The sequence below is a fragment of the Ceratina calcarata genome, unplaced genomic scaffold, assembly GCF_001652005.2.
Source record: "Ceratina calcarata isolate Rehan_Ccalc_2016 unplaced genomic scaffold, ASM165200v1 scaffold140, whole genome shotgun sequence".
NCBI lineage: Eukaryota > Metazoa > Arthropoda > Insecta > Hymenoptera > Apidae > Ceratina > Ceratina calcarata.
Genome location: NW_017135119.1, coordinates 28,249 through 30,861, shown reverse-complemented (window position 1 = coordinate 30,861; position 2,613 = coordinate 28,249). Strand labels below are relative to the sequence as shown.

The 2,613-nt window shown below is 35.5% G+C and overlaps 1 protein-coding gene across 1 annotated transcript; it reads right to left on the bottom strand.

Moving 5' to 3' along the window:
• Positions 1-6: 6 nt before the first annotated feature.
• Positions 7-1,634, bottom strand: MFS16 (major facilitator superfamily transporter 16). Its single transcript, XM_018033266.2, has 5 exons — positions 1,277-1,634; positions 1,119-1,197; positions 902-1,037; positions 456-824; positions 7-138 (listed from the first exon to the last, which is right to left on the bottom strand). The coding sequence occupies exons 1-5, from the start codon at positions 1,581-1,583 to the stop codon at positions 64-66; spliced, it is 966 nt and encodes a 321-aa protein (XP_017888755.1). The 5' UTR covers positions 1,584-1,634; the 3' UTR covers positions 7-63.
• Between the last annotated feature and the right edge of the window lie 979 nt (positions 1,635-2,613).

The following is a 2,613-nucleotide window of genomic DNA, read 5'->3' as shown; positions in this document are numbered from 1 at the left end:
AGGTAACACGCAAAAAAGGGGATGTATCCTACGTTAATACAATTGTATAAATTATAATATTAATTACTTAAAAAAAACGAGACATGCACTTACATTAGCATGGACTTGTTCGCGGTAGGCACAGCGATAGGTGAGACGCTAAGTACAGTAAATGAGTTACTTTTAGTGATTATACATGTGCAAAAACATATATAAAATTGTGTATACTTTATTCGAAACATTTTTGTTATTACCGAGAGCAGTTTTTACGTTTACCGAATTAAGTTGTTGAAGAATAGAACTTAATTAATAAACGTCCAACGTGAAATAAAATAGTTTATGCTATCAGCTTATTTTATAAAGCGTAACAAATAATGGTTACATTCCAGTGCTAGTATAAATAAAGATTGTGAAGTATCTCTATTAGTGTAAGACATGCTACGAACTGTATAAAAGTGTCAATTTTTCAAACTTACGTCTTCAACGTCATTGAACAAGCTATCGCAATCATCTGCACCACTTCCCTCGTCCGAACTGTAGGCAGGCTCCAGTTTCCTATATCTATGTGAATCAGGTGATATACATCCTACGTCAATAGGATTTGGTGCTAGAAACAGGAATATTATAAATCCTGCTATGCCCATTGCTGCTCCAGGCACTATGAAACTTAATCCCCAATCAGATTCCACGAACTCGGCAGCAATCAAACTGCCCAAGATATTTCCTAACGATGTATGAGAGTTCCATATCCCGAAGATCAAACCTCGTTTTCCTTTTCCAAACCAATTTCCTACAACTGTGACTACACCTGGCCAGCCAGATGTTTGAAAGACACCACCAATTGCCTGAGGAAAGTGATGTAATTCATCCATAGTAAAACTGATGTATACAAGCAACAAGATATTACTTTGAATAAATTTACCTGAACCAGGACAAAATACCATAAACTATGAATATTGTATGGTCTAGCAATGCCAAAGAGATAACAAGATATGCCTGATGCAAGCATGCCAAATGAGAGGAAATATCGCAGATTTACTCTTTCTGCTATAAAACCGCTGAACAGGAAAATACAAAATTGTAACTAAAGTAATCAGTACAATCTTTGTCTCAAAAATAAGCTCACTTTAATATGTCACCTGAGGAACATAGCTGCTGCATATGCAAATAGGAATGCCGAATCTAACATGCCAAGTAATGCTGGAGCATCTTCGGTATCTGTTCAGAAACGAAAGTAAGTTTAATAAAAGTACTGATTATGTTAGAACAGGAATTCAAATATTAAAATGATCTTTACCAAATGGAGCCCAGTCACACCATGTGTCTTGATTACTGGTGTTGATCACAATGTTTGGAGGTGGTGATAATGTGCTACAGTTTAGGCTTAATACATTTTTTACAACCGATATAGGTTTACGTGTCATATGGTAACATGTATATGCCAAATATGTAAGAGCTAAAATGCCCCCTTGGTGCCATGCCATTTTGTTGACACGGCGATGAGGACAACATTTTGACACTGTATATTGTACCAATTGCAACCCCCATGGTTGATCTTTTAATGGAAGAGTTGTAGTCAGTGAAATATATTCTCTTGAAGCCATCAAACAATTTATTATAAACAGTAAATATATTTTGAAGTATATTATAATGTTAATATTAAATGGTTCTTGAGCATTTATATTTATTATAATGCAAAAACTTACGAGTAATGCTAATACATCTGCAATCATAAGCATATAAAAAACATTGTGCCATCCACCCCAACGAGATACTAATCCTGCTAATAATGGGCCTATAGCAGCCCCAATACTGCCTGTTCCATCGATGATTGCAGTAACCGTAGCTAAAGCTTTAGCATTATCTCCTAAACTAGGATGAGTTCCTAGTTCAGCAGATACAGCAGTTGTTATCAAGGCATAAGGTCCATTAACTAATAGACCTGCTATTAGTAATAATATTATGTTGATGCCTAAGGCAGTACTTCCAGCATAGTCATACACGAATAACTGTATAATGAATTGTAGAAAAATGTCAGGCCACAGAGGCAAATCACTATTTTAAATAATTTTCGATCCTAAACGCAATTCAGTCTGCACATACCATAGGAACTGCGAATCCTAGCATGGTTGCACACGTCAGAGCACTCATACCACTATAATCAGATAAAACTCCTGCGGCTATTGCACCCGCGATTCCACCAACGTCGAACAAAGTAGAAATATCTGCACTTAAAGTTGCGCCATATGTCGCTATAAAAAGGTTGAAAATATTTATTACAAGAACTACTATAAAATACATAATTACTAGAATTGGAAGCATACTAACTTGAAGCTGCAATGTACAATGGCAACCAATAGAGGAATGTATAGCTTACGAGTTTCGCAAAGAATAAGGAAAGGGAGTATTCTATAACTCCGGGTATAGTCATAGCTCCTATGAATCCAATTGCACTTCCTCTGCGAGATTCTTGCACGTGTCTATGCCTTGGCAGTATTGGACTAGTCTCAGATCGTACATTTGTAAATTCCTTTTAAAATAAACCTTTTATAAATACTTAGGAAGACAGAAGAAATATAACAATATATAAAAGCTTACTACATTAAAAGAAGATTAAATCAAGAAGTGATATAT

Bases quoted from the DNA above. Each gene is read 5' to 3' on its own strand.
- MFS16 (XM_018033266.2), bottom strand. From the start codon at position 1,583: ATGGCTTCAAGAGAATATATTTCACTGACTACAACTCTTCCATTAAAA. The intron at 825-901 runs GTAAATTTATTC...CACTTTCCTCAG, and splicing joins GGTATTTTGTCCTGGTTCAG to GCAATTGGTGGTGTCTTTCA. The intron at 139-455 runs GTAAGTTTGAAA...TACTGTACTTAG, and splicing joins TGTTCAATGACGTTGAAGAC to CGTCTCACCTATCGCTGTGC.